Source organism: Bubalus kerabau, chromosome 1 (genome assembly GCF_029407905.1).
Source record: "Bubalus kerabau isolate K-KA32 ecotype Philippines breed swamp buffalo chromosome 1, PCC_UOA_SB_1v2, whole genome shotgun sequence".
Lineage (NCBI taxonomy): Eukaryota > Metazoa > Chordata > Mammalia > Artiodactyla > Bovidae > Bubalus > Bubalus kerabau.
Window position 1 is genome coordinate 213,095,255 of NC_073624.1, and position 27,918 is coordinate 213,123,172.

Below are 27,918 nucleotides of genomic sequence, written 5' to 3' on the forward strand. Positions count from 1 at the left end.
CTTTATCTGCCCAGACCTTGGCCTCTAAGAGTGGGGCAAAGGAGTTCCTCGTGGGGACCCCCCTTGGGGACAAGTAGGACACTGTATGTCCTGTGCTCAGGGGACTAAGCCTTTCTAGTTTGGTGGGATTTCAGGTCTTAGCAATGAGAAATCAGGGTCCCAGGAGACCCGGGGAAGTTGAGATGCTTGGTCAGCCTACACTGTATCTCAACAATGGCGACCTTGCAGTGGCAGAAGGCCATTGTCTGGGACATATTTCACACAAATCAGATCCTTTGGCCTCAATTTCCTGGCCAGTCCCTAGAGGAGACGCTGATTGGCTCATGAGCCAATCAGAGATGGTGGGGTAGTCACATGGTACAGACCTGGTTGCTTGGGGCTGTTCTCAGAGGATGATGGGTAGACTCCTGGAATGAAGTGCCCCAGGAGCTTCTACATCCTTGAGGCCTTGGTTTCTCTTTTTATTTTGGCTGCACCATGCAGCATTCCCTGACCAGGGGCAGAACAGTGCCCCCTGCAGTGAAAGTGCAGAGTTTTCATGGCTGCTCCACACAGCCTCTTGTCATCTGACCTTGCTTTACGCTCTGTAGCTCACAATACTAATCACTGGTTAGCTTATGTTGCCAGACCTCCCCTGCAGCCACTGGGATTGGGGTGGGGGTGCTGGGCCCACCCTCTACCCTCTGCTGGAGGGCAGCTGAATTGGAGGTCAGTTCTGGGAGACACTGGGCACTTTACTTGGGCTCTATAAGCCTCACTTTCCACATTTCAAAAATGGGAATATCTGTGTCCAAGTCCCTGCCCCACTGGGGGAAAGACCTGGCCATAGGGAGGGATATTTCCATTCAGTTCAACAAAAGCACATGGCTCCCCAACTTGTGTTTGTGTGCTGGAGCTGGACAACCAGGATGCAGCCCTGAACCTGTCCTGGGATGTTTCCATGGACCTGCCTCTTTCATGGGTAAAAGGAACAGAAGAGAGCATTTCCTCTTTGTCTCTTGCTGAAATCCACAGCTGTCTGGGATTTATTAGAAAGCTGGGATGTTGTTTGACTTACCCTTGAGGGATGGGGGCAATGGGGAGACAAGCTCGTCTTCTTTACAGTGTTATTATTTTGTCAGAGCCCCAAAAGGTTTTTTTTTCCTATCCCAACTTTCCCAAATGGTGTCCCCATGATCAAAGCCGAAACGAAGCAGGAACATGTGGGCTGCACTTGAAGCGGGTTAAAAAAAGAGGAAGCTTTGAAACCTGTTTGCTTTTTCACAGATCCTAGGTGATTAGAAATATGTCCATGTGAGGCAGAAGGTCCTATGCTGGCAGTTCTTTATTCACTAACCTATGGATTCCCATGATGTACCGGAGTGGGGTATCATTAGTTACAATTTACAAATGAAGATGCAGAGGACCAGAAGGGGGTCAGTTACCTACCCACAGTGAGACAGCCTCTGGCTGGCCCAACCCCAGTTGTGGCTTTTTCTACAGTCTTTCATCTGCACAAGCCACCCTGCATTTTACAGAGGCAAGGCTGGCGCTCAAGTTTATGGCTCAAACACCTCTGGAGGAGAGGCTACCATGCCCCCTGCTCTTCTGGGAGTTGAGCACTGGAGAGCAGATTTTTTTTTTTTTTGAATGTCAAGAGTGAAGAGAAGAGGACAGATGGGGCCAGAAAGTCTGAGGAAATACAATTCCCGGCTCTCCCAGAATCTGGAAGGACCTTAGAGTCGTCTGTTATTTTGTTCATAACAAATGAACCACACATGGTGACCACACAGACTGAGTTTATACTGTGTGTGGGCACAGCAGTGAGCAAGAAATGTGGTCCCTGGTCTAGCATGGCTGGTGGAGGAGGTGAATTTGAAACGAAGGTAAGGTTCAGGTTGGAGAGGGTGAGGAGCAATTGAGAAAGGACAACACGGGGACGTGACTTGGGCTTCCTGGAGGTGTCGACATTACAAGGGGGGGGCTGAAGGAGGAGAAGTGGGGCAGAGCCAGCTCTACAGCTCTGCCATTCCTCCTTTCCCCTCAGGTTTAATTCTCCTTCCCCGCTTGTGGCTGCGGGACAGCAGGACGATAATCAGAGACCACGGAAATCTTCCTTCCATGTGCCACATCTAGCTTTTGGCCTTTAGGGTCTGCCCTTCGGTCATTCTGCTCCAAGCCATCTTATAACACCACCTGAAACTGTCATGTCTATTTAGTCTCTGTCCTGTCTATCCCCCGGGCTCAGGACTGAGGACCCGCTGGGAAGCCATGCCAACAGTCTAGTTCACCATTCTGGTCTCAGAGCCGCCGCCGCCGCTGCTGCTGCTGCCAAGTCGCTTCAGTCGTGTCCGACTCTGTGCGACCCCATAGACAGCAGCCCACCAGGATGCCCCGTCCCTGGGATTCTCCAGGCAAGAACACTGGAGTGGGTTGCCATTTCCTTCTCCAATGCGTGAAAGTGAAAAGTGAAAGGGAAGTCGCTCAGTCATGTCCGACCCTCAGCGACCCCATGGACTGCAGCCTTCCAGGCTCCTCCATCCATGGGATTTTCCAGGCAAGAGTACTGGAGTGGGGTGCCATTGCGTTCTCCGAGAGCCGCTAGCAGGCACTTAATACTAAGACGAGAGTGGATGAGTCTCCCTCCACCGTAAAAATTTCCCGCAGGAAGAGGCTCCAGGTGGAGCAGGGTCTCACTGCGGGCCCCTTGCCAGTCGCCCCTGACTGACACGGTGCGTGAGCCAGCACTCTGCAGACCACACTTGTTGAGTGCCAGCTTGCGTGCCAGGGCCCTTGCTTGGCCGGAAGGCCCAGCTGGACCAGGACCTTGGGTGACCCCCTCCTTGGCTCCTCATTGACGTCACCGCTTCTTACGACGCAGAGAAGCACCGCCCCGCCGCCGTCCCATCACCTACAACCCTCGCCGCTCCCAGCCCCACCCCACCCGACTCCAGCCGCCCGCCCCGGAAGTCGGCGGGTCCCCGCGCTACCACGCCCCGCGGGGCCGCCCGGCCGTGACGTCAAGTGGCGAGACCTTGACGTCACAGAAGCGCGGTGGGGCGGTGTCGGAGCGACCGGCCACGCGTCACCATGGCAACGGTGGGGTGGGCCAGGGTCGGCGGCGGCGGGAGCCCCGCCCTCTCGGGAGGGTGGACTGGGCCCGGTTCTTTCTCGGGCCCAGTTCTTTCTCAGCCCCTGCGTGTCCTCACGGCCGCGGGCCTCCGGTAGTCCCGCGGGCTGTGGCCCGGCCACCCTGGAGCGGCCGCAAAGCGCGGCGGTTGTCGCGCGGCGTCACCCGCTGCCGCAAAGCGGCGGGCGCCCCGCCCAGGCCCCGCCCTCGGTGACGTCTCGTGCGCGCCCCAAGGCCGCCAGCGGCTGCGCAGTGGACGCCGGGCCCTCCCCCGCGACGCTGGCGGCGTAAGCGCGGGCCGCGGGCGACGCTGTGAGACCTGGGCGAGCCGGGCGCCCGCGCGGCGGGGACGGCCCGCGCCCAACATGCGGAGGCCGGCGGCGGCGGCGGCGCGGGAGCGGGAGCGGGGACCCAAGCGGGCGCCGGAGCCAGAGCCGGAGCGCGAACAGGGTCCGGAGCGGGGGTCCGCGCAGCGCTGCTGAGGGAGCCCGAGCCGCCCAGTCCGGCCCCGGGGCCACGGCCGCGGCAGAGGCTGTCAGGTAACGACGCGCGCGTCCTCGCTGGCGGCGGCGGACACGCGCCCTGGCCCGGCGGCCCCACCCCCGCGGACCCCCAGACCCTCTACTCATATGTCTCGAAGACTCCTCAGACCCCGCACCCCCTACACCCCGCAGTTCGGACCCCCGGATCTCGCAGACGCCCATAATGTGGACCTGCTCCTGTGAAGCCCTGCACTCCCCACTGCACCCCCCACGGCGACCCCAACTGCCGCTGTAGCCCAGTGATCCCCACACTGTCGACCCAACTCCTCATTCCCACCCCCTTGCACTCCAGACCTTGTCGTTGCCAGTGACTCCCAAACTCAGGTCCTGCCACTTCTCACTCCCTACAGATCCTCACACTACTGACCTCACTATTCCCCTCCTCCTCCATTTCTCACTCCACACTCTACTGTTCCCTCACTCCAGACCTCAGTGTTCTCCACGGATTCGTCACTCCTGACTGCTGGCCTGTCCGTCCCTCAGCCCCACCCCACCTCACTCCTTCACTGCCCCCGCAGTGCTCAAGCCCACTGCCCACTCCCCCTGGCCTCCCACCCCTCCAGTCTTCTCCGCTGGGCCCGTCGGTCCTCCCCACGCTGGCGCGCATACTCGCCCCTTTGTGGCCCTGCAGATATGTTGGGGGAGCTGGGGGCAGGAAAGGGGAACAGCAGGAGGGGTCTGGGCTGGGGGACCTGTTGTGGGACGCTCAGGAACTCCCGGCGCTCGCCGGGCTGCGCCTCCCCCTTCCGCCCTCGCCACCGGCTTTGTTTTCCGGAAACACTTCAGATGAAGGAGGGGGGGCCGACGTCTGCGTGCCCGGCAGCCACACCACCCCCTCCCTGTCCTGCGCTTCCCCTGCTCCCTCTGCCCCAGTTTTCTCAGGGGAGGCGTTCAGGACCGGGCTGGGGGCCTGAGGGAAAGCCCTGCCCTGACGTCCGGGGCGTCGTCCTGGGCCGGCTTTGGGCAGCTGGGTTATTCCCTTGGCCTCCGGATGGCATTGTTTGCAGGAAACGGCCTGGAGGGTTCCGTGCACGTAGGTGGGGTCCAGCATTCTCTCCCCAGCCCCCTCAATAGGGGGCTCCAGGCCGGGCCAGTGTCTGGAGCTCCTGGGAGTGTCCACACATCCATCCTGAGGGGCTTCTGGGCACCTTCGTCCCTGCCCTGAGGGACATAGACAGGCTCAGTTGGCGTTTCCTGACCCCCCCCCCCAGGGCCTCCTTTGGCTCAGGGTGTGAGGGATGAGTGGGGAAACACGAATCTGAGGGGGAGGATGGCTCTGATAGGGAAGGGGGTAGCCGCTAGGGGGCTAGATGTGGCCCCCGAGGGGAGCAGACTGAGCTGCTGGGGGAAGTTTGTGGTCGTTGCCAGGAGTTTGTTTTTATCTGCTGTGTTTCCACCGAATTGTGGCCTGCTCTGGGCTCTGCAGGCAGAGGTTGGGGTGGGGGTGGGAGGGCAGGCTGACTATAGCTCCCTCAGCAGCACACACAGGGCTAGACAAGACTTTACTGGCCCATCTTATTGTCTCTGGAGCCCCAGATGTTTAGTTCAACCCCTGCGGTGGTATCTGTGGCTCAGCCTCTGAGGAATGGAATGGGGGTGGTGAGTGTGGGCTGGGAATCTAGCTGGTGGGGGGCAGCTCCCAGATTCGGGGGGCCAGTTGTGTCTGCTGCATCTGGCAGTGGAGAGAGGGAAGGAGATCTGGAAGGAGCTGGCTGGACCTCCACCCCAGCTATAGGCAAGACCCCAAGGTCTGCAGCGGGCATTGGGCAGGGCTCTGGTTTTTGACCCCCCTGCTGTCAGGCCTTCCCATCTGATTCTGGATCCCTCTCATTTCTCTGAGGTGGGTTGGGGACAGGCATCTAGTCACCTGGCTCTGAACTGTGACAGCAGGTCCTGTGAGCATAGACTCCTCTGAACTGCGGCTTCTGATTCCATCTGAACCACCTCCTCCTTCTAACTACCTAGTAATTACCTCTGGGTTGCAAGAGGAAGTATGTGAGGGTTTTTTTTCTTTTTTTTTTTCTTTTTTAATAAACTGAAAGCATCCTATCTGTTCATCCCAGCTCCAGGGAAGCCAGCCAGCTGAGAGGTGTTCCGGACAGCCGCGGGGCCACCTGAGCCTTGGGGATTTACTGGTGGGTAGCGCTCAGGGAGGGCCCAGCCCCCACAAGGCAGTACCTGGGGGCAGGGCATGTCCTCTGGACAGCCTGGGACACCAGGAAAGCCTCGTTGGATGGACTTGCCATGGCTGCCTCAGAGGTGCAGCGTTTCTCTTCAGGGCTCTTGTGGGGCTTGGTCTCTGTCTTGAAAAGTTTCTAGACCTGCCCCCCTCCCCCCAGGACCACAGAGGCCTTACAGAGAGGCTTTACAAGGCCTTAGTCGGGGGTGGGGGGGGGGCGGGGAGCTGGCAGCAGGGCTGGGGGGTGTCGGGCAGGTCAGCGTGGTGGGGGGAACCGTTGGTTTCCCTGGAAAGGGCTTTTGTAAAGGAGCTGCATATGCGGGTTGGGTCGTGGTCACCATCAGTGTTGGGTGTTTCTCCAGGGTTGTCGTACCTGAATGGGGGCCTTGCTGTTGTGATCCAGGCAGCAGGTGCACGCTAAGCCACGAGTCGGGATTCTTTCTGTTGCTTGGTCAGGGAACGAGGCCCGGTGGTGCAGAAGGTCCCACTTTGAGCAGTTCTGCACCTGCCCCACCCTATTTGGGCACTTGGGGGCCTTGCTGGGCGAGTCCCCAAGCTCCCTTTCTACATATGAGTAAGCGAGGCCCAAGTGACCTCCAGGAGGAGGACCTTCACTCTGCCAAGGCCTGTGCTCCTCAGGACCCTCTCTGCCCACTGGATGCAGCCTGAGCAAGAGGCTGAGGGTGGGAAGACCGGCTCCTCTGGCCTCAGCCCCTCAGTCCTGCCCATTTTCCACTGAGCTCCTGGCAGAACCTACATCCCCTTGTGATGTGGGGGTCCATACAGATGGCCGGTGGGATTCTCAGGCAGGGGGTAATGGCGGCGTTTCCTTCTCAGAACCCCACTTGTCCCCTCGGCACCCAGGATGGTCCACTGATCTGGCTTGCCCAGGTGTCTGCAGCTTTCCTGTAAGTCCCTTTCAGTGAGTGGCAGAAGCCAGGTAGCTTAAATTAAGGAGAGCGAGCCCTTCCCCTCGCTGCATAGATCTAGCCTGCAGAACACATGCGCACGTGTGTGCGTGAGTGCGTGCGTCGGGGGCGCCAGCCAGGTGTCCCTGCGCCTGAGCTCACCACTGGCAGGGCTGCTCTCGCCAGCGCCCCCGCTGGCAGTGCCTCTGCGTGAGTGGAAAGGCAACGGAAGTCTCTCCAGCAGGTGGAGGGCGGGGGCGCCCAGGTGCAAATAGTGTCCTGTCTCGTCCTGGGTCACGGCATCACTCTTCAAAGGTAGAAACAGATACACCTCATGCGTCACAACTTTGTGTTGGTTCATGACACACCTCAGAGTGTTAAAAAGCTGTGCTTAAACATCACCCCTGGCGTGATCCAGCATGATCCCCATTTTGGAGGTCCGGCTGTTCCCACCCCAGGTTGCAGGGCAGGGTTGCAGGGCAGTGTTGCTCACTGTGGGACCCACAGCCTCCGTGGAACCTCAATGAGAGTTTTCAGTGACCCACGTGCTCACTGCAGTCCCAGGGCCCAGCTGATGGGCATGTGGCAGGGCTCTCTGGGAGCCTGGTGGGTGACCCAGTGGGGCTGCGTGTGGGGCAGCTGGATGGGGAGTAGGCTGAGATGAAGAATCCAAGGGAGATAATTCTGGGAAGACCAAGGGCTTTGAGAGAGAAGAGGGGTGCAACAGAGGGATGGGATTGGTGCCTAGAGTGCAGAGCCCTGAGGGCTCCCTTCCTTGTGGGTTCTAGAATTGGCTTGGGGGTTATTCCAGGGCCCACACTGGGAGCCTGGCATCTTATAGGAACCAGATCACACCGTGTGCTAGGAGTCGCCCATAGAGACCCACTGGCCTGGCAGCCCTTTGTTTGTGTGGCTTCACCTGAGGAACTGGCAGCTTCCAGGACCCCTTGTGCCCTCCACCAGTGCCCTGCCTTGGCCTCTACTCTCACACCAGCAGGGAGCAGCTGTGGGGCTCTTTGCCCAGGCCTAGTCCTCCCTCCACCTGCCGGCCCCGGGACATGGGCTTGTTTCCTCTGAAGCTGTAGGCAGGGACATGCTCTCTAGGCCGGGTCTGTCCCCTCCGCCCTGTGGGCGCTGGAGCAGGTCATTCTCGAGGGCAGCCACATAGGGACAATGTCTAGGCATTGCCCGGTGTCAAGGCAGTCGGGTCCAGTGAGCACCCACCTCACTGTTTCCCACCAGCCTGCAGTGCGCAGTGAGCTGCAGCTGAGGGGCTTGCGGGTGCCCATCTCAGGGCCTCCCTGAGCCTGTCTCTGGGCTTCCACAAGCCCCCTGCCTCTGCCCTTGGGAGCAGGAAGTCTGTGGAAGCAGGTCAGGAGGGATACTGCTCCTGTGGACTGGACGTGGTGGCTGGCTGAGGTCCCCCCACAGGGCAGTGTCCCCTGCTCTTGCCTCGGGCCGCTCTCCTGCTGGCCCAAGGGTGACCCGCACGGTCCCTCCTGGTTTATTTCTGGTCTCCAGGCTGTGGCTGGGCTTTTGGGGCTTCCTGTGTGACCGGCCTGGGGAGTCTATGATGAGACCCTTGGCCCAGAAGCTCCAGCCTGGCTAGTCCCCACGTGCCCCTGGCTTGTGCCCCTGACTTGTGCCCCCAACCCAGGCAGGCTATAGGGCATGCCTGGCGCCTCTCACACCCTGGCCTCGACTTCCCAGTCAGAAATGGTCATGCTGGTGCCCTGGGGGGAAGTGGTCCCGAGTCTTTTGGAGGCAGACGTATCTGTCAAGACCCACAGCCCCTGCCCCCGATACGGACAGGATGAGAGCTACGTGGATGGTGGGCAGTATGCTGGTTAGAAAGTAGAAAGAAACAGGTGACCTGGTTATCTCATTTAGTTTGGGGTATCTGAGAAACGGCCAAACACGTAGTTGGTGTGAGAGGTTACTGTTGAGATAGTTTACATCCTTCATATTTGGGTGTGTGTGGCTTATCACCATTTGGAAGCTTAAATTTTCATTGGAAACACTCTATTTTAACAAATACAGAGCTTGAGTAGAAAAACATCAGGGCCCTGGGGATTGAGTCCTGCCGGGAGGCTGTCGGCACGGCTGTCAGGCGTGGCCAGATATTGCTGATAAAGCGTGGGGCGGCAGGCGCAATTGTAGTTCCTACAAACGATCGAAAGTCGCCTGGCATAAACTGCCCCGGGTGGCATGTGGGACACACTTGCAGTAAAGGTTAACTCATTGCTTATCTGACCTTCTGTTGTCTGCTGGGCGTCTGGTGTTTAATCTGCGTCTGGCCACCGCAGGCTGGCGTCCTCTTCCCGTCCGTCTGGGGCTCAGGGCCACATTGGCGCTGGTGGGTTGGAGTGGAACCTCTGCGATCCGGTGGTGGTCCTTCCAGCCAGCATCTGGGGACAGGTGGGGCATCTGGTGATTGTGATGCAGCCTCTCAGCCAGGGGTTTTTCCCCAGCTCATGGCCAATCTGGGGGACCAAGGTTGGATTGCTGCCAGCTCATGGATAGAGACGGGCCAGAGGCCAGCAGGGTGGCTCGGGTGGGGAGGGCAGCCTGGGGTGGGTGCGGGTAAGCATGAGCCGGGTGGCCGCCCTGGCTAGTTTGAAGAGCGCTGGGCGAGCAGTGGGTGAGTTCTGTGTCCCCTCAGCCTGGGCCAGCGCTGCTGGGGAGGACCAAGCTCTCCTTCCTCCCCTCCCCGCCTTCTCCCTGGCTTCTCTTCCTGTGGGTGCATACCTCTTGATTCCTGTCTGGAATGGTTACCGCATCTGTCACAGGAGTGGGAGGTGTGGCTCTGGCAGCTGCCTGAGGGTCGGACTTTGACCCACACTGGACAGAGGAGCCCTGCTCTGGGCTGCGCGCCCAGCGCCACGCCCTTCCTGACAGCTTTATTGTGATGCCACACGCTGCACTGGCTTTAATTAAGATACACCTCACCGACCGTAAAGTTCACTGGAGAGGAGACCTCGGTGGTTTTAGTATATTCACAAGTTGTGCAACTATCACCAAAATCAATTCCAGAACATCTGTCACCCCAAAAGAACCACAGCCCCCAAGAACCACTACCCCACAATGTTGTCTGTGGATCGTCCCGTTCTGGATATTTCCCATCAGCGGACTCACACCCTGTGGGTCCTTCTGTGTCTGCTGCCCTCACTGAGCATCGTGTTCTCAGGGTCCCTCCACGTGGTAATGAATGTCAGGGCGTCACCCCTTTTCTTGGTTGAAGGACACTCCCATGTGGAGGGACATGTGTGTTCACCGGGTTGTGTGGGCCGCGTAGCGGTCGTGAGTCCAGCGGCTGTGGATGCCTGCGTGCTGTGCACACGGGTCTGTGTGGATGTGTTCTCGGTTCCCGCGGGTGGATACTGAGCAGATCGAGTGGTGACTCTTGTGAGGAATTGCTGTCTTTTCCACGGTGGCTGCTTCGTCTTCTGTGCCGCCTGCTGTGGAGGAGGGTCCTGATTGTCCCCGTCCTTGCAGGCTCCCTCTCCAGGTTCTGCGTCCTGTCCTGCGTTATAGGGTCTGACCCTTGGTCATAGTGTCTCTGCCTCCTCCAAGCCTGGGAACCCTGGCCATTTTCTGGAAGACTGTCTTCCCGCTGCCCTGCAGTTTTTGGAGCTCCAGCCCTTCAGAGGACCTGGGCCAGGGCGGCTCTGCCCCTTGGCGTCTCAGACCCCCAGGCCGGCCCGGGGTCTTCCATCCTGGTGCCTCTCTGAGCAGGCGTGTTGGGTGCCGGGAGGGACTGCAGCCCCACGGGGCCAGGTGCCTTGGCCGCGTGTTACCGTAGATCGCATCCCGTCGTCGGTGTTTTTCAGGGGCAAAAGACACACACGCATTGAGGAAAATGGGTGTTTCGGCCAAGCGTGGGAAAGTTTTGAGAACTCATTCAGAATCAGGCGGTGGGCACTGTTCACACGTCAGTGACGTCCTTCCAAACCCCCATACACCATGGGTGTGTAACAGGCAGGTCTGGCTGCTTGCTGTGCTCCGCTCCCCCTTTGGGAGCGGCCGTGGGTCTCCTCCTTCTTGGGGAGAGAGACCATTCCAGCTGCGCCCACAGGAGTGAAGCCATCCTCCCAGGGGCTTGTGTTCCTGTGCCTTGGCCTGGCCCTCCCCCTGCTGCACCAGGTCTGGGGAGGCTCCAGTTGGGACACCGGATCCCACGTGGTGGGCGGGTGCTGGTCCTCCCCCCACCATCAGTCCTGAGCAGAAGGGCTGGGTCCTTGTCTAGGATGTGCCGATCTCTGAGGACCTGTCCAGACTAAAGGAGCCATCTCCCCCAGCAGGGGAGCTGGGTGGGTGAGTGATGCTCGGCCAGCTCCGGTAAGATGGGGAGACAGGGCATGTGGTTTTCTGGTGGGTCTGCAGGTGCTCTGGCCCTTTAATGTCTTTAATGTGTCCGCCCGCACAGCCCCTTGCCCTGGGCTGAGGCTACACACTCTGGAGGGTGGTCCAGCCCAGCTCTCCCATCCCCCTCCCCACCGTTCTGAGCTCAGGAGAGTGCACCTGCTAGCAGAGGCCAGCCAGGATTCCAGTGGGCCTGGGGCAGGCACAGGGCACCATGGAGGCTGCCCTGCAGGTCATCAGGCGTCTCCCTGTCATCTGGCCCCAGAGCCCACGTTTTCATCATTTTCAGGGCTTGTGTCCCCGCCCTGTGCTCAGCTGGGGCTCCATCTTTCTCTCTGGCCAGGGTGTCGCCTGGCCTCCCTGCTCTGCTTTGGGGATTGTGGACCCCGACGCCAAGGAGCAGCTGTGCTCCTGCCTGGTGCCCACTGTGTCCCTGGGACGGGTGCCTGCTGGACTGGTGGCATGGCGAGTGCTCTGGTGGAGGCCGAGGGGCTGGGTGGGTGCTGGGCTGCGGGTGCAAAGGTCCTGGGCAGGAGTGTGCCCACCTGGCACTGTGTAGAGGGAGAGGGGGTCTGGGGGGTGCTGCCAGAGGTGGTGGAGGTTGTTTTTTAAATAGACTCTTGTTTCAGAGCAATGTTAGGTTTATAGTGAGTCTGTGGGTCAGTTTGGGGTCCCCGTGGGTCACACCTCCGTTGAGTGTCACTCGCGTCGCAGCTGATGGGCTGGTGCTGGTGCATCGCCCTCAGCCAGGGTCCGCGCTTCCCCCGTCCTCTCTGCCCCAGGCCCCCGGGCTCTGCCAGTCGCCGGCCCTCCTGTGGGGGTACAGCCATTTCTGTATGTGTACCTGTCTTCTCGCTTGTGGCCCGTGTGGCCGCCTAGCCCCGGCTCCGTGCCTTCAGTTGTCTCTTCTCACCAGGCGTTATGCGGCGTTTGAGCGCCTTTTGTGTCCCTCCCCGATCCCTCTTCTCCACATCCCTCTCTTAGCTCTCAGTTGTGGGGGCTTTCAAGTGTGCCCAGGGAGTGAGCTGTTGGTCACTCCAGCAAGCCCATGGCCTGGACCCACCCATTCCTGACGTCCAGCAACCCCGCCCCCACCATGGAAGCTCCTGCTGTGTGCTGGGCTGGGGCCACGGGGTTTGTCATGCATGTGTTTAAGTCCGTGGAAAGCTGCAGGAAAGTGCAGAGTCCCACATCCTTCTGGGCTCGTCTGTAACTTGGCTGAACCTGCACATCTGCCCACACCTGCTCTTCATGACCCAGAGCGTGAGCTCTGACCGTCTTCCTTGCCTTTCTCTGTGAACCCTGCATGTCCTCGCACAGGGCCTTTCCCTCAGTGTTGCTGCAGCCCCTGCTTGGCGGGTGCCCCCTCCTTTCCCATTTATCTAGGGTTGTGTTCCGTTGTCGTAAATCCTGTGTTGTGAACCGTTTCTGCTTGATATCGTTTGGACGCTGGCCTTGTCCTGGGGTCTGGTCCCCGTTCTCGGCCCAGTCCCTTTCTTTCTGCGGTAACACTGTCGGTGACCTCAGGCTTCCAGGCTGCGGCCCCCCGGGCTGGCGCATCTCCAGAGCCTGAGTCCCTTTCAGGGAGTGGTGCGTAGGTGCCACAATCTGGCGCTTGGGGTTCTCGTGGCTTCTCGGGCCCAGGGCCTGGGTGACTCCTGGAGGGAGGCCCTGCCTACACAAGTCAGTAGGCTCAGCCTGAGGAGGGGGACGTGTGTATCTGGAGGCGCCTGAGGGAGGCTGTGGCCAGGGTCATCCCAGAGCCCTGCGCTTCCCAGGTGGCTACCACGGCAGAGCCCGCAGTGTGGTGGGGCCACCCCCAGGAGGGAAGCTGCTGCCACTGCTCCAGATGCATCCTGATTCTGGCCCAGGGCTGTGCCCATGATGTCAGTGGGGACTGTGACATCACTGGGTGGAGACGGTCAGAGAAGGGGGTTCCTGGGGCCCCTACCAAGGGGCCTGGCCCTGGCCCTGACAAGATGGAGGACCCCCAGGAGAACGCAGCAGGTAAGCCCCCTGAGCTGGAAGGCAGGCCGGGGGTTGCTGGGGGAGTTGGGGGTGGGCTGGGAGCCCTGCCTGCCTGGGGCTAAAGTTGACCATGAGGGCCTTCCCTGAGTGAGGAGTGAGTCTGGGTGCCCTTGGGAGGGAGGAGCTGGGGGCCATGCTGGTGGGGTGAGACTGGCTTGCTTTCAGGTCAGGTGTAGGGCTCCCTCCCTCCCCCCATGAGTTTTAGCGCCTGTCCTGACATCATACACACCCGCTTCCTGGTTCACCAGGTGGGCTGGGGCACCTGCCGACTTCCGGCTCCTGGCAGCGTTGAGCTCACTTTTAGTCCTGTGTCCACTCTGTCGTTCCTGCACCCCTCAGGCCAGTGGGTGACTCGCTCTGGCCGTCCCCCTTGAGGTCCCGAGACAGGACCCAGGAAGACCCCTATGGTGTGGTGGGTGGTAGCTGCTGTTCACGGGGTGAGTAGGCACTGGCGTCCTGTCTCTGGGAGGGTTAGGGTCTGGACTCCTCACCCGTCTCCTGGTGGCCACTGTCCCTTGCAGGTGGTGACCTCGTGGTGGCCACACGCCTGCCTTGTTGTCCAGGGCCTGACGGATGGGGCGGGCCTCTGGTGTCTTGCCAGGGCCACATGGGCTGGGGGGCTGGGCTGGGGCAGCACACCCACCACAGCTTCTAGTTTCAGGCCTGGTCGCTGTCCCTGTGCTGCTCACCGGACCCCAGGGACACGGCATGGGGGCCAGCATGGCGCTCCTGGTGCAAAGGCTCACTTACAGTAGGCACTGGGCATTACCGGGGTCCCCAGAGGCAGCGCTGGAGGAGGGGCTGCGGGGGCAGAGTCCCTACCCTGGGCCTCATGTCCTGCACCTGGAGACCTCCCAGCCAGCCCGAGGGCGCAGGCCTCTCAGCTTTGCGGCTTTCAGAAGGCAGCTCTGCGGGCTCAGAAAGGTTTGCAGCTGGAGGCCAGACAGAGGTGCCGAGGCCGCTCTGGATCTCGGGGTGGGGCTGAGAGCATGACCCGCCTGGACCAGCGGTCACGGCTCAGAATGGAGTCTGTCAGGGCAGGACGCCAGGGGTCTGGGCACCCTGTGCTGCTGACCGGGGAGGGCCTCCAGGAGAGTTGGGGTTGGGGCACAGGGAAGTGAGGTCTCCTGGAGGGTTCCTTGTGTGTGTTATCGGGGCAGAGTGATGTTTGGTGATGCTGCCCCATAAAAACTGCACAAAGTGGGACCCAGACCTCAGTTCCTGCCTGTGTGGGATGAGTAGGTCACAGCAGCAGCATGGGGGACTGCAAGGCCCCTGCCCACCATTCCTCCATCGACGCGGATGCACCCATATCTTGTTGGCCAGGAAGTTGAGCCCCAGTCTCCAGCCCTCCCCTCCCCTACTTTGTTCCCATGTTTGGTCTTCGTGGTTGGGCCGCTGTCCCTCCAGACCTCCACGCATGGCTCCTCCGTCCCCTGGGTGAGGGCCCTGCAGTGTCCTGCCCCAGCCATACACTCCCTGGCTCTCCCTCTGCTGCTCGTGGGCAGGGGCACCTGGTGGCAGTGCCCGCAGTGTCCTCGGGCAAGGAGACAGGAGGATGCTGGTGTCTCCTTGCTGTCTTTGAGCTTCCCGTGGGCTCTGCGGCCCCCTCTGGTGCACCTTGTGGATGGGGGTGCATGCACGGACCTGTGTTTTAGTTAATTTCCGACAGGAAAGAAAATCTGGCAGGAAACCACCTCTGAGTGTCTATCCGGGGGTAGGGGGCTTTTGGTATCCACTTGTGGAATCTGGCAGGATTTCAGAGAAAGGAGGGTTACCCATGCAGGTGTGTTATCTGGGAGCAGGAGGTACCCTGATGTTTGCAGGGCATGGGCTCACTCTGCAGGAATCCCACACTGGCATGTTACTGAGTCATGGGCACAAGCTCCCATGAAGTCAGGTGTCCAGCTGCTCTGAGCCAGGCTGCACTCTGGCCTCTGGGCTCACCTCCTCCCAAGGTGGGAAGGCCCTTGTCCCGCCTCCCTGTGAAGACCCTCAGCCCTTCAGCCCATCCCCTGTGGGTGCTGTTCCCACAGGCAGTGAGTGATTCACAGGAGTGTGTCTAGTGCTGGGTGGGGGCAGGGAGTGCTAGGGAAGGCATGTATCTGGAGGTGGAGCATGACCATTGGGGAAATGCAGATCAGAACCACCCCGAGGCAGCGGAGGACTCCGGTGGGAGCGGGACAGTTGACGGAAGGCAGCCTCCAGTTCCTCCAGCAATTAAGCTAGAGCCTCTGCCTGACCCTGCCATTCTAGCCGTAGGTAGTGCCTGGGAGGGGGACGGCACGTGGCCTCCTGGAAACTTGTGCAGAAGCACTGTAGCCACTCTGTTCACTGTGGCCCAAGAGTGGACACAGCTTGGTGTCCTTCCATGGGTGAGTGTGTCCTTCCACACCCAGCAGCATCCCTCAGCCACGGAAAGAAGAGAAGCCCTGACAATGGCTACCACGTGGACAGACCCTGAGAACACGATGCTCAGTGAGAGAAGCAGACACAGAAGGACACGCAGGGTGTGATCCCACTGGTGGGAAACGTCCAGAACAGGCTGATCCACGGACACAGAGAGTGGGTTCCTGGTTGTCAGGGGCTGAGGCGGGTGACTGCTGATGGGAACAGGCTTCCTTTTGGGGGATGGAACATTCTGGAACCAGAGGTGATTGTAGCACAACTCTGCAAGCATAAACCAAGGTCTGCTGCTGCTAAGTCGCGTCAGTCGTGTCCGACTCTGTGCAACCCCAGAGATGGCAGCCCACCAGGCTCCCCCGTCCCTGGGATTCTCCAGGCAAGAACACTGGAGTGGGTTGCCATTTCCTTCTCCAATGCGTGAAAGTGAAGTCGCTCAGTTGTGTCCGACTCCTAGTGACCCCATGGACTGCAGCCTACCAGGCTCCTCCATCCATGGGATTTTCCAGGCAAGAGTACTGGAGTGGGGTGCCATTGCCTTCTCCGAAACCAAGGTCTAGTAAGAGCCTTTGATCTGTCCTCTCTGGAAGGGGTTGTAAGCCCCCCGTGGTCATCATCTCCAGATGTGAATAAAGATGTCCCAGGGGCTCAGAACCAAGCATGCAGTCTCCACCGCAGTGGGCTTGCTGGCTGTTTTGTCTGCTTTTAAATTTTATTGGAGTAGAGTTGATCGACAATGTTGTGTTAGTTTTAGATATATAGTAAAGTGAACTGCTTATAGGTTTACACATACCTACTCTTCTTTAGATTCTTTTGCCGTATAGGTCATTGAAGAGTATCGAGTAGAGTTCTCTGTGCTCTACTGTAGGTCCCTATTAGTCGTTTGCTCTCTACTGCATATTAATGTTTTTAATATAGTTATTTTCTTGTAAGTTTGTAGCAGCTGTTCACAGTTAACTCCCAAATCCTTGAGGTTGAACAGCCTCCCCCCACAGGGAACTGTGGGCAAGTGGGGCTCAGCATGGCTCCTCGAGGTGGAGGCCAGCCTGTGGAGCAGGGGGGTGGGCAGCCTGCTCTGTCCTGAGCCCCCAGCTCCTCGGTCAGGCCTCTCCCTCCCTCTGGTCACTCCTGCCGGGCTGTCTGATCCCCCTTGGCGTTGTGGTGGTTCCGGCCAGTCTCCCACAGCGCAACCAATGGAGATGGGAGGTCAAGGCAGAGCAGCAGCTGCTTGGCCAGGCCAGCGCCCCTGAGCCCAGTGATGGGTGTGTCGTCCACAGGTGCCAGGGCACTGGTCTCAGGCGGCGGCACATGCTGCTGGTGGTAAGAGCCGCATTCACACGGCCCCAGGCTGGGCCCTAGCACAGGGGCGGATGTGGCCACCAGGAACCCGAGCAGCGGTGGAGCTGGGTGCGCGGGTCTTGGCTGGGGTCGGATTGTCTGTACACGCTGTTCATGTGTTTGGGAAGCGTGGGCGCTGCCAGCTGTATGTAAGCAGTGAGGTTTGGCCTGAAGCCTGGGCTCCTGCCTGTCTGGGACTCTCCTGGGCTGTGCCCGAGTGGGGACTGGCGTGTACATGTGTGTGTGAGCACCCTGGCCTCAGTCCTACCAGCTTGTGGTCCTGTCTTTGGGCACGTGGCCAGGGCGTCCCCCCTTTGGAGCCTGTTCTTGGCACCTGTGCCGTCAGTGATACAAAGGGGCTGCCTGGCCCTTCCATCCATCAGCGCTGGAGGCTGTGTGAGCACCCGTTTAGGGGCTGGGGCACCAGGCTCTACAGAGCTGATTCTGCTGAAGCCTCAGGGCCCTGGTGTTGGTCCGCCCTACCCTCTGAGCAGGAGCTGACTCGGGCCTTGCCTCCCCTCACCTTGGCTGTTAAGTGGGCATGGCCTTCACCAGGTGCCCGCCCATGAGTGCCTGGTAGGGAGGGGCACAGCTGTGAGCCTCACAGTGGCCAGTCTGGGCCCGAGGGGGGCTAGGGAGGTGTTAGAGGAGGATGCTAGTGTTTTCTTTCTAGAGAGATTTTTGTGACTTTGGTGTGAGAGAACAGGAGGTGGTGGAAGGCCTGTTGGAGGGTGCAGTGACTGTGGCTGAGAGAAGGGATGGCTGGCAGGGGAGACCCTCCTCTCTCGAGACACAGGGTGACTGGTCTGCACGGGGCTGTAGGAAGGGGTGCGGGGGGAGGAGCCCACACCACAGACACAGCCTGGGTTGCTTCAGGGCACCTGCCCCATGTGTCCGCACCCCCTGGTTTGGGCTGCTTCTCCTGCAACCTGGGGGACTATGGGGGGTGCCTGCCATCCCGTCCACAACCCCAGCTTTGTACTGGCGAGGCCAGGTCGGACTCACCCCAGCAACACGTGCCCAGCCAGCCCTGTCAAGGCAGGGGGCCGCTGGGCCAAATGAAGCCAGGCTGGTGTTGCCTTCCACAGCCCCTCCTTGCCCGCAGCAGCGGGTCACCCACCTAACCACAGGGTCACGAGCTCCTGGAACGAGGCCCAGGGACCTCGATGTCCCCTGGACATTGGGTGGGGGAGGGAGGGGCGTCTCTGGAGTCCCCATGTCAATGGTGGGGCCCGTCTCCGAGGCCCCTGCATGTACTGCTCTGCGTCTGTCCTCTTCTGAGGGCTTGGTGCCGCGTGCGAGGGGCGGCACCTCAGTCACTCGATTGGGCATCTCCCCTGCCCACACAGCCATCCTGCAGCCCTTGATGGGGGCAGGGGCAGGCAGCACGTGGGATTCTCAAGAGGCCTGGACCTCCCACCCCTCAGCCCCCAGAAGGCTCCAGGTTGCACCAGTGCCTCAGATCTTTCCAGAAGGAGGTTCCACCAGCAGTGAACGCCCAGTCCCAGGTCTGGCCAAGCTGTGCTCTGGACCTCGGGGCGCATGACGGGGAGGCGTGTGTCCTCCTAACCCGGGCCTCTGTTTCTCCTCCAGCTGAGAGCCACGAGATTTGAGCCCCCGGGACCCATCAGCAGCATGAGTCCTCCCCCCGTGTGCGACCTGGAGGCCACCGAGATGAGCGCTGCGGCCAGGCCCTCGTGTGCGCCCGCGTCCCACTAGCCGGAGCACGCCGGGCGCCATGGGGTGTTAGCCCTGAAGAGCCGCCGCGACCGCAGGTCTCCGTGGAGCCGGATTTGCACGGCAGCTGAGTCACCGTGGAGAGGCCAGGGTACCACAAACTTATGGATTTTGACAAGAAAGGAGGGAAAGGGGAGTCGGAGGAGGGCCGGAGAATGTCCAAGGCCGCCGGTCGGGCCAGCCACAGCGTCCGCAGCTCGGGGACCAGCTCGGGGGTCCTGATGGTGGGCCCCAACTTCCGGGTCGGGAAGAAGATAGGCTGTGGCAACTTCGGGGAGCTCCGGCTAGGTGAGCCCCGCGTGATCACGTCTGGGGCCCCGGGGGTGGTCGTGGGGACGGGACACAGGTAAGTGCGTGGGGCTTCTGCCCCCCCCCTCCCCGGGAAGGAGCAGTTGTGCTGGGGGCTCCTGGCCCATGGTACCCGATGGGGCAGAGCAGAGGACCAGGGGCGTATCCTGCACAGCCCTTGGTTGAGCTCTGGGCGATCCTGAGTCCCTGTCTGGTGGTCATTGCCCAGCTCGTGGCTGTTGTTGCCAGTGTCAAATGTGTCATGGGGCTGGGTGGAGGCCCGGCTAGAGTCTGCACCTTGGCAGATTGCGAGGTCGCTGGAGTGGGGCCAGCAGAGCCTTGCCGCCCAGGCTCTAGGGCTCCAGGTTCAAGGGCGGGGCCAGGCTGCTGATGGCAGGGGTGTGGGCGGGGGAGACACAGGAATCCCCTCCTGCAACTTCCCAAGGGTTCCCCCCAGCCTGGCCTGCACCGCTCACTGCCCGTCAGGGGCTGAGACCCAGCCCTGCTGCCCATGGAGCATCTGCACCTGCTCTCACGGACACGCGCATGCACTCGCACCCCTGGGTCCTGCCCTTGGCATTTGGGGCAGCAGCCTGAACCGCACGGGTCTGGGTAATTTCAGCAGAAAAATGCCTTTTAAGAATCCAGGTTCGGTTGTTGCTCTGAAACCCAGACACAGAACACCGCTGTGTTGGGTGCTGCGCCCTTCGTGTGTAAAGGTTGGTCGGGGCTGGAGCGCCAGCGGTGTCGGCGTGGCTCCCGGGCCCACCCCCGCCCGCCCCTGCTGCTCAGTCACTTGGTTGCCTGCGCCTGCCTAAGTGACTCTGGGTTCCTCTCTCCTCTCGTCCTGCATAGGGACCGGTGCCCAGATCTGGGGTGTTGTGAATAAAACCGCCCCAGGGCGCTCTTCTAGAGTGTAAGTGCTTATGAGGGACTACCAGACTGGTTTCCGGAGCCGGGAACCTCTTTAAACCCTGCAGGCTGCGCAGGAGAGCGCTGGATGTCCCGCAGCCGCCTCTGCACTTGAGGTTGCTGGCTTTCCATTCTGAGCATGTCGGTGGGTGTGAAATGGTGCCTAATATGGAATTAATTTGCTTTTCCCCAGTGACTAATGCCGAGCCTCGTTCTGTGTATCGTTTGTCTTGTTTTCTGGTTGTTTTCAATTTTTTTTTTTTTTTGGCCTGCACTGGGTCTTCAGGAAGCTGGGCACAGGCTTTCTCTTCTTGCAACAGGCGCTGCTCTAGTTGGAGTGTATGGGCATCTCGTAGCAGTGATTTCTTGTTGCAGAGCACAAGCTCTAGGGTGTGCAGGGCTCAGTATTTGCAACTCTCAGGCTTGAGATCGTGGGTTCAGTAGTTGTGGCGCATAGGTTTAGTTGCCCCGTGGCATGTGGGATCTTCCCTGACCAGGGATCAACTGGTATCCCCGGCATTGGAGAGTGGAGTCCCAACCAGTGGACCACCAGGGAAGCCCCCAAAGATTTCTTTTTATCTTTGGCTTCAGATTTTGATTCTGCCTTGTTTAGGTATGGTTTTCTATTTATCCTGCTTGGGATTGAGTTTGTAGGATCTGCATTGCTGCTGCTGCTGCTAAGTCGCTTCAATTGTGTCCGACTCTGTGCAACCCTATAGATGGCAGCCCACCAGGCTCCCCCATCCCTGGGATTCTCCAGGCAAGAACGCTGGAGTGGGTTGCCATTTCCTTCTTTATTAAATTTGGGAAAGGATTGCCATTATTTCTACAAATATTTTTTCTACTTTAGTTTCTTCTCCTTCTCATACTCCAGTCACATACGGTTAGGAGTGTTGTTTTAATTGTTTCTTTTTGGTTGTGTTGGGTCTTCTTTCAGTTTGGGGTTTTCTGTATTTGTAGTGAGTTGGGACTACACTGTAGTTGCGGTGTGTGAGCTTTTCATTGCAGTGGCTTCTCCTGTTGCAGAGCACGGGCTCCAGGGTGCGTGCTCTTCAGCAGTCGTGGCACATGGGCTCAGTTGCTGTGGCATGTGGGATCCTCCTGGACCAGGGATCTGCATTGGCAGGCAGATTCTTTACCACTGAGCCACCTGAGAAGCCTGTCAGGAGTGTTTGATGCTAGCCCACAAGTCCCTCAAGTTCCTTTGAGTTTTTTCCTAGTCTGTTTTCTTTCTTCAATCTGGAGAGCTTGCATTTCTTTATTGTATGTTCATCCTTTTTTTTCTTCTGCAGCATCTATAATATATTAGGTACATCCACTGAAATTTTCATTTCATACATGATATTTTTCACTTCCATTTGATTCCTCTTATTTTTCCTGTTGAGATTTTTCCATCTGTTAATTTTGCCCATCTTTTCCTTTAATTCTTGAATATACTTAAAGTAGTCATTTTTTAATTGGCATATAGTTGATTTATAATGTTGTATTAATTTCTACCGTACAGCAGAGTGATTTATTTACACATATAGACATTTTTTTTTCATCTTTTTAAAAAATTTATTTTGGCCCTGTGGGGTCTTCCTTGCTGCGTCAGGCTTCCTCTGGTTGAGGCTCGCGGGCGCTCTTCTTCTTCGCGGTGCACTAGCTTCTCATTGTGGGGGCGTCTCTTGTTGCGGATGGTTCCAGTCACGGTGGCTCAGGGATGGAACTTGTGTTCCCTGCATTGGCAGGTGGGTTTTTATCGACTGTACCACCAGGAAATGGCATTATTTCATTCTTTTCTATGGCTGAATAGTATTCCATTGTATATATGTACCACATCTTCTGTATCCACTCATCTGTCCGTGGCATTTAGGTCGCTTCCGCATCCTATCATGGCTACTGTGAACAGTGCCACTGTGAACATTGGGGTGCATGTGTCTTTTTGAATTCAGAGTTTTCATTAGATATATGCCCATTTGGAGGATCATATGGCAGCTCTGTTTTTAGATTTCTGAAGAACCTGCATACTGCTCTCCACAGTGACTGCACGACCTTACATTTCTACCAGCAGTGTAGGAGGGTTCCCGTCTGCAGTGTCTATTTTAAATGCCAGTGTCTGTGGTCCCTTTGATTCTGTTTTTCCTCCTTACTGTCCTGTTCCATTTTTCACATGTGTACTGATGTTTGATCTTATGTTGGACAACGTGGATAGCACCCATGAGGTCTGGATTATGCTTCATCCTGGGGACTCATCTTGAACCCATGAGGGGCTGGCTTGCAGCTTTGATAGGCTGGCCCAAGAGCAGACTTTATTTAAGGGCGGGAGTCACCCCCTCCCAATATATGGGCTCTCTGGGTTTTCAGCCAAATGCAGGGGAGCTTGGGGAGTCTCCATGCCCTGGATGCAGTGCCTGCACCCTGTTCCTGCCCTGGGCAGCCCCTGGCATCTCCCTTCTGCTCACAGTGTCCCGCCTGAGTTGTTCTTCACCATGTCTCTCAGACTGTTACTCTTCATACCCTCTGCCGAGCTCAGAACACCTGAGGTCCATGGGGAGACTGTAACCACGGACTTCAGATGCCCGCATGCATGTGTGCACAGCACAGACCACACATTCATCTTCAACTCAGCTGAACCCCGGAGCTCACAAATGGCAAAACATGAGGTTTCTACCACAAGACATAGAATAAGATCACCATTTACTGGAAGGGACCAGTTAGACATCATCGAAGTTTAAACATCCAGAAGTGTTGTTAAGAGCAGGAGCAGGTGAGCTGCATACTGGGAGGTGCTGTTTGCAGAGCACCCCTGGACCAAATGCCAGTGTCCATGGCGCAGGAAAAGGGTATGGCTCAGTCAGAAGACAGGCGGTACAATTAAAACTGGGCGTGAGACCCAAACAGACACCTCCCAGGAGCCAGCGGCCAGGCGACTGAGGGTGTGGAGGGCAGGGCAAGCCAGCAGACCTGGCCAGGAAGTGATGCGCTGCTGAAGGAAGGCCTCTTCTGGGAGGTGAGTGGGATGCGCTCTGTCCTGACAGGGTGGGGTGGCACAGAGCTCATCAGATGCAGGGCTCTTCAATGATAAATGTCGCTTCTCAAGGGAAAGACAGGGACTAAGTACAGACTAAAGGTGGCCTGCAGGCTGGAGTACTTAGGGAACAGGGGACTGAGGTCTACAACTTTTGAGATGCATCTGAGAATGAACAGGTGACAACCGTGCAGCTGTGCAGCAGAGCGGAACAGACTGCGAGCTGATGCGCCTGGTGGCAAGGGCGCAGGCTTTGCGCACCCGGCTCTCCAGTTTGCTGTATCTGAAGCTTTCATAATAAAATGTTGGGGGACATGAGGCATGCCTGTTTTTTACTCAAAACCTGACAACCAGGACTAGATGGAGGCTTTCTCTCCTTGCCCACGGGTGTCTTTTACTCATCGGAATGGAAGAATAGAGGCTGCAAGAGGGGTCCCAGAGTGAACGGACCGCATGTGGAAAGATGGGGCAGGAAGAAGCACCATGACCATGCAGACAGCCTGACTGCATGTGCGGAGGCCGGGGTAGCCGCTCAGTAAACAGGAGGGAGTGAGTGTAGTAAGGCTGCTGGGTGTACCAGCATGAGTCAGCTGTATTTCTCCTTTGGAGCAACAGTTGTCAAAGAAACATTTAGAAATCTACCCTCCAGGTGCCTCCAGGATAAACCTAACGAAGGTGGTATGCGCACTATGCTGAGCACTAAACGCATCGTGAAGTTAATTCCCAAGGCGTGATTCCTCTGCAGAATTGGGGGCCATGTTGTCAGGTCTCTGGGGAAATGGACCAGCTGACTGTGCACCATAGTGGAAACCGAGGCCCTGGAGGAGCAGGGGCTGAGCTGAAGACCCCAGGCGGGGGCCACAGTGATGAGAGACCCAGGATGGGGGGAGGAGGGAGCTGACTAACAGGCATGTGGGCCCTGGTCTCTGCCTGTGTGGTCCTACACACTGGTGTCTCAGCCACCCCATGGGTGGGGCAGGTGGGCCCAGCACCTTGGTCATTCATACTGTCCCACTGCAGGGGGATGGGGGGTTAGCTGAGGCCTCTTCCCACACTGGACCGTCTGAGAAGCAAGGTGCAGCAGCGGGGTGATTCAGCGTGAGGTCTCCTGGGGGCACAGCACACCATGGGGCCTGCTGGCACTCAGGCCCCAGAGGGTGCGGCAGGTTGCTGGGTATGCACACAGGCCACCACCCCTGGGCGCTGTCTGGGGCTCAGCCAAGGGTGGGAACTAGCAGGTGAAAAGCTGGCCAGGGCAGGGGTTCTGGAGCTTTTGTGTTTGCAGTTTTATGAGGTTGAGCACAGTAGCTGGTTTTCCATGCACACCTGGAGGTCCAGGTGGCTGGTGAGGGGCTACGGGAGACCTCCTGCCCCAGGCATGTCAGTTTCTAAGCCAAGGATGCAGGTTACTTTCCTCCCGATCGGCTTTGTGTGGCAAGCCTCAGGCTGGGGAAGGGGCTTGGCCTGGGACCCTTGCTCCACGGCGAGGGGGTGGGACTTGTCCAGCAGACGTTCACAACTTAACTGTCTGGACTTACAGGCAGGGCGCGGGTTGGGGGGCGCCCTCGAGGGTCCCTAGAACTGAGAGGGGAGAGTGCTGGTCAAATGGCTTGGTGGATGGGGGCTCAGAGAGCATCTGGGGACAGAGGGGGCGTGGGGTGGTATGGATGTCTCCTCCAGGTCTCCGGAGCTAAAGAAGGCCCTGGGGTCACCAGGACTCTGTTCTGTGTTCACTCTTCTAGATGGGAGAAATTGGAGTGCGTGGGCGTGCTGGCGGGAAGGATCCCGCTGAGGACAGGGCAGCAGCCCCCAGTGGGCAGAGGCAGGGTTGGCCTGGGGACGGGGATGGGTGGGGGTGCTCACAGCCGGGGGGAGCCCCTGCGGGCATCCTTTTCCCTCCCAGACCGGAAAAGGAGGGGACAAGCGTAAGGAGGGCTGTCGGGGGAACAGGAGATGCCCCTTGGAGGGGTGGGTGGTGCGCGGTCTCGTGGGCTGGAAGTCCCGCGGGCCTGACGTGCTGCTTCTCCCACAGGAAAGAATCTCTATACAAATGAATACGTAGCTATCAAATTGGTGAGTCCAAGCCCTGCCCCTAGCCCCAAGCGGCAGCTGTCCCGATGGGCCTGGCCAGGGTCGAGGCGGGAGGAGGGCAGGCCTGCACCCTGCGTGCCGCCCATGCGTCCTCTCGTCCCTCCCAGGAGCCCATCAAGTCCCGGGCGCCACAGCTGCACCTGGAGTACCGCTTCTACAAGCAGCTCAGTGCCGCAGGTACCCCGGGGCCGGGTGTGGGGGAGCCGGGGGAGCCCGCCTGGGCACCGCGCTAGTCTGTGTCCTCCATCCGCAGAGGGCGTCCCTCAGGTCTACTACTTTGGCCCATGCGGGAAGTACAACGCCATGGTGCTGGAGCTGCTCGGGCCTAGCCTAGAGGACCTGTTCGACTTGTGCGACCGCACGTTCACGCTCAAGACGGTGCTCATGATAGCCATCCAGCTGGTGCGGGCCGGGCTGGGGCGGAAGGGGCGGGGTGGGGCGGAAGTGGGGGGCGCAGAGGGCGGGCTGAGGCCCACCTACCGCCCGCGCACCGGCAGATCACGCGCATGGAGTACGTGCACACCAAGAGCTTAATCTACCGCGATGTGAAGCCAGAGAACTTCCTAGTGGGGCGGCCGGGCACGAAGCGGCAGCATGCCATCCACATAATCGACTTCGGCTTGGCCAAGGAGTACATCGACCCCGAGACCAAGAAGCACATCCCGTACCGTGAGCACAAGAGCCTGACAGGCACGGCACGCTACATGAGCATCAACACGCACCTGGGCAAGGGTGAGTGAATGCAGTGTGGGCCGGGCAGGGGATGGTGGTTGGGAGGGCCAAGCTGACCTGCTGTCCCCCGCAGAGCAGAGTCGCCGTGATGACCTGGAGGCGCTGGGCCACATGTTCATGTACTTTCTGCGCGGCAGCCTACCCTGGCAGGGGCTCAAGGTGGGTGGGCCAGGCCGGGTGGGCAGGTGGGAGGTCTCCCGCGGGTGGGCGGGGGGGCCAAGGTGCTGACTGCACTCCCCCGCAGGCCGACACGCTCAAGGAACGCTACCAGAAGATCGGGGACACCAAGCGGGCCACGCCCATCGAGGTGCTTTGTGAGAGCTTCCCAGGTGAGAGTCGTCTCCCTACATACCCCCGCCCCCTTGCTCTGCAGACCCCTGCCCAGTGCCCCCGTCCCGGGCCTCCACTATCTCTGTTGGTGTCTGCAGAGGAGATGGCCACCTATCTGCGCTACGTGCGGCGCCTAGACTTCTTCGAGAAGCCGGACTACGACTACCTGCGCAAGCTCTTCACCGATCTCTTTGACCGCAGCGGCTTCGTGTTTGACTACGAGTACGACTGGGCCGGGAAGCCCCTGGTACGTGGAGGGAGGGGGCTGGCACGAGAGGGGCCCCTGGCAGGTGAGAGTGGTTGGTAGGGGCCCCCAGCTGAGCCTCAGCTGCCTCTGGCTCCCTTGCAGCCCACACCCATCGGCACGGCTCACTCTGACCTGCCCGCGCAGCCTCAGGTTCGAGAGAAAGCCTTGCTCTACAGCAAAAACCAGGTGAGTGCCGGGCCAAGGACCGCACCAAAGTGTGTGTGTGTAGGCGGGTGGGGGGTGTCAGGCGGGGCCTACATGACTCCCCACCCCCGCCCCCCGCAGGCACTTAACTCCACCAACGGGGAGCTGAATGCCGACGACCCCACCGCAGGGCACTCCAATGCCCCCATCACAGCCCCTGCAGAGGTGGAGGTGGCTGACGACACAAAGTAAGGCCCGCGGCAGGGACGGGAAGCAGGGATGTCCTGGGTCCTCACCCTTGCTCCTCCTCCTCCACCCTCACCCCTTCCGCAGCTTGTGCCCCCTTCCAGCCTGCGTCTCCCTTCCAGGTGCTGCTGTTTCTTCAAAAGGAGAAAGAGAAAATCGCTACAGCGACACAAGTGACCCCAGGGCAGTGACCCCCGAATCCTCCCGCTGCAGCCCCCCGGGGCCAGCTTGTCCATGGCCGCGTTGGCCACAGCCGGACGCAGACTGCCGGCCGGCAGCACTGCTGCCCCCTGCGCCGGGTCACGACCTTCACGTAAGACTTTGGCCGAGATTTCTACACCTGTGTCTAGTCCTCCCCTCCGAGAGCATTAACTATTTAAAACAAGGAAAAGAGAAACCACAGCGGCTGCCCTGCCCTGCGCCCCCGCCCGCGTCTGCTGAGTGAGTAGAGCGGCCGCCGGCACCGTCGCCCGCCCGTTAGTGTCATAAAGTCCAGCTTGTCTCCCTCGATCCAAAGGCCGTTTTCTCGAGGGGGCGCTGCGGGGCGTTGCTGCCGGGGGTGAGCCCGCCCTGGGCCTCCCCAGACTGGAGGGGAAGGCGGGATGGGGGCGGCCCCCAACCAAAATGCTGCACCAAAGCCTGGGCCGGCAGGCGCGGCCCTCAGGGGTCCTGTGCACCTGTCGGTGGAGCCGCCGGCCTGAACTTGGGCTGGGGGCAGCCACCTCGAGGCCCGTGGGCGGCGCGTGTGCGGGCTTTTTGTGTCGCTCCGCGCTGCCGGCGGAGCCTGGAGACAAGCGCCTTAAAGCCCGTCCGAGCCCCGCAGGTGTGTGTGGAGCGGGCAGCCCCGTCAGTGCGGTCCCAGTGGTCTCCTGGGGCTGCGAGCTGCGGGCAGAGCAGCTGGGGCGTCTTCGCGGTGCGTGCGTCTAGGTCTGGCTTTACAAAGTGTACAGAAATGGCACTTCCGTTTCTCTGATGCTTCCTGGAAGCCATAGAACTTAGGGGCTTTTTTAAAAAAAATAAAGGAAAATGAAACCACTTGCCAGCGTGGTGTCCAGTCTGTCAGAGGGGTGTGTCTGGGAAGGGACAGGCACGACTGGGTGTCTGGAAAGGAGGCGCACGACTTGGGGAGGGAGCCAGGGAGTAGCAACGCCCTGCTCAGGAGAAACGGAGGTGGGAAACAAGGTAAGAGAATTGAAGTGGAGATAAGAACTGGGTTGGTTTATATGGGGCAAGTGGAAGATCAGTTAACTACATCACAGTGAGAATAGAGGAGCCACAAATACAAACGTAAAGGGTGGGGAATTTTGCCCCA

At 59.3% G+C, this 27,918-nt stretch overlaps 1 protein-coding gene across 1 annotated transcript; it reads left to right on the plus strand.

Moving 5' to 3' along the window:
* Window positions 1-3,385: 3,385 nt before the first annotated feature.
* On the plus strand, window positions 3,386-27,641 carry CSNK1G2 (casein kinase 1 gamma 2). The gene is made up of 12 exons (XM_055553559.1): window positions 3,386-3,648; window positions 18,463-18,894; window positions 24,849-24,889; window positions 25,015-25,084; window positions 25,161-25,309; window positions 25,405-25,639; window positions 25,713-25,798; window positions 25,884-25,968; window positions 26,068-26,216; window positions 26,319-26,402; window positions 26,502-26,608; window positions 26,729-27,641. The coding sequence occupies exons 2-12, from the start codon at window positions 18,711-18,713 to the stop codon at window positions 26,781-26,783; spliced, it is 1,245 nt and encodes a 414-aa protein (XP_055409534.1). The 5' UTR covers window positions 3,386-3,648; window positions 18,463-18,710; the 3' UTR covers window positions 26,784-27,641.
* The last annotated feature ends 277 nt before the right edge of the window (window positions 27,642-27,918 follow it).

Bases quoted from the DNA above. Each gene is read 5' to 3' on its own strand.
- CSNK1G2 (XM_055553559.1), top strand. From the start codon at position 18,711: ATGGATTTTGACAAGAAAGGAGGGAAAGGGGAGTCGGAGGAGGGCCGG. The intron at 25,640-25,712 runs GTGAGTGAATGC...TGTCCCCCGCAG, and splicing joins CAACACGCACCTGGGCAAGG to AGCAGAGTCGCCGTGATGAC. The intron at 26,609-26,728 runs GTAAGGCCCGCG...TCTCCCTTCCAG, and splicing joins GAGGTGGCTGACGACACAAA to GTGCTGCTGTTTCTTCAAAA.